Source organism: Choloepus didactylus (assembly GCF_015220235.1).
Source record: "Choloepus didactylus isolate mChoDid1 chromosome 11 unlocalized genomic scaffold, mChoDid1.pri SUPER_11_unloc2, whole genome shotgun sequence".
NCBI lineage: Eukaryota > Metazoa > Chordata > Mammalia > Pilosa > Megalonychidae > Choloepus > Choloepus didactylus.
This window is the reverse complement of record NW_023637579.1, coordinates 3,555,400-3,557,574: the sequence shown is the minus strand read 5'-3', so window position 1 is coordinate 3,557,574 and position 2,175 is coordinate 3,555,400. Positions and strand designations below refer to the sequence as shown.

Here is a 2,175-nt window from a genome sequence, read left to right as displayed (position 1 = left end):
GAGAAAATGGATTTGAATATGCTGTACAGAACTATATAAATTAGGAGCTTAAAGGGGTTTCTCAGAAATCAGTGGACCAGTTCCCATATTTTATAAATGAGGAAAGTGAGCAGACATGAATTGGTGAAGCTCACATGGCTAGTGCTCTTTGCAACTACTAAAGTACAGGGTGATAAATAACCAGAACATGTTAAGCCCACTGTTTTAAATAAAACATTTCACTAAGCCCACTGTTTTATAAAAAGTATTTCAAGACTAATACAAGGTGTGGAGGTGAAGTTGTTAATATAGCACAGCAGCAAGTTTCACAAATATTTGATACACACAATCAAGTTTTCATACAATTTTCTGATGCATAGCAAAATGTACTAGCTTTAAAAAAAAATGTGCATTCTTCAGCAAACTGAGCACTGGGTGTTTTAACCTAAGTATTGTTACATGTATGTGCATTTCAATTGCACATTTTAGAAAGAAACAAAATCCATGATATTTCAGTAACCCATAGTGTGTTATAAAATGAAAAATACTCATCAAAGTACACTTTTCACTGGGAAAAATACACAAAACAGACAAATGGACCTACACAAAGTAAAAATTAACTTTGGTAGACTTCAGTGTCTACACAGTCCAAATCAAGCATATCTGCCCTTATTCCCACAGGGCTGTTCATCTTCTGAGTTAAGAATTTTAAAAATATTTTAAATTGAGATTTTATTACGCTGATGTTATCATTCCACATCATCTTCAGTTAAGCTTTGAGCACTTACAAATCTCTGACTAACTGTTGGGAGCTTAGAAGCATCTGGAACACTGGTGGTGGAAGTTCACTGTACTAATTGCAATAACTGTTGTGCCTGTCCACACACAGCAGTTATATTTGTCAAATGGTCCACACCCTTCTCATATTCCCCTTGGGCTAGTAACTCTTCACCAAGCTGTATTTCTTCAAGAAAAAATTTCTGAACAGCTTCAGCGTCTTTCAGGTCAGGTAACTTGGAAAGCCCAGCTCTCTCCTTGGCAAGTTTCTGTTTCTTTCTTTGCTCCCACAGCCTGTTCTTGAAATTGGGGTCACTCTGTCTCTTGTGAAAGTAAACACAGTACCAGATGAAAAGGGCCCCACATACACCCAAGACGATGGTGCTGTTCCAACCCACTGGGCACTGCGTGGCTCAGACCTGACCATCCCGGGGAGGGATGCGCAAAGACCCCTTGCGTGCACCACCTCTGCTTCCCTCGTCCCCTTCTTCTTTACTCTTTCCCCATCATCTTCCTCAGTTCTCCTTTCATATCTTTATTCTGTAATGAGTAGATGAAGGGATTTAGAGTTGGGGTGACAATTACATAAAACAAAGCCATGAATTTGCCCCTGTCCTGGGAGGCAGCGGTAGGAGGCTGCAGATACGTGGCCGTAGCAGAGCCATAGAAGAGAAGCACCACCACTAAGTGCGAGGAGCAAGTGCCCAGAGCCTTCCGGCGTCCTTCAGATGACCTAGTCTGCCACACAGCCATTGCAATGCAGCTGTAGGAAATAAGAATGAGAAAGAGGGGTACCAGGAGTAAAAATGCACTGACGAGGAAGAGCTCCATCTGATTGAAGGTGGTATTGACACAGGCGAGTTTGAGGAGAGCTGGCACTTCACAGAAGACGTGGTCTATGACATTTCTTCCACAAAGAGGCACTTGCACAATGAGCACCGTCTGCACTAACGAGCTGGTCAAACCTGTCACCCAGGTCATGGTCACCAGTTGCAAACAGATACGAGGATGCATGAGCATGGTGTAGTGCAAAGGCCGGCAGACTGCCACATAGCGGTCAATAGCCATTACTGCAAGAAGGATGCAGTCGGTGCAGCCCATTGCCAAGGCCACGTAGAGTTGACCAATACACCCACCGTAAGTTATTGTCTTCTCTGGGCCCTTCAAGTTGAACAGCAGCTGGGGGACAGTACTGGTGGTGTAGCAGAGGTCCATGGAGGATAAGTGGCTGAGGAAGTGGTACATTGGGGTGTGAAGCCTGGGATCCAGATGAGCCAAAAGAATGATGGCTGCATTGCCAAGCAGGGTCAGTAAGTAGAAAATCACAATGAAAACAAAGAGGGTCATCTCCAGCAGAGGCTGGCTGGAGAAACCCAGCAGGAAAAATCCACTGAAGGAGCTGATGTTGGGACTGACCAT

General features: G+C 43.8%; 1 protein-coding gene and 1 pseudogene across 1 annotated transcript; both read right to left on the bottom strand.

Moving 5' to 3' along the window:
- Positions 1 to 728: 728 nt before the first annotated feature.
- On the bottom strand, positions 729 to 1,148 carry LOC119524551 (annotated as a pseudogene).
- Positions 1,149 to 1,248: 100 nt separating this feature from the next.
- LOC119524531 (putative olfactory receptor 2B8) lies at positions 1,249 to 2,175 on the bottom strand. Its single transcript, XM_037823213.1, has one exon. The coding sequence runs from the start codon at positions 2,173 to 2,175 to the stop codon at positions 1,249 to 1,251; it is 927 nt and encodes a 308-aa protein (XP_037679141.1).

What these genes read in the sequence shown, in the direction of transcription:
- LOC119524531 (XM_037823213.1), bottom strand. Translation starts at nt 2,175, where the DNA reads ATGGTCAGTCCCAACATCAGCTCCTTCAGTGGATTTTTCCTGCTGGGT.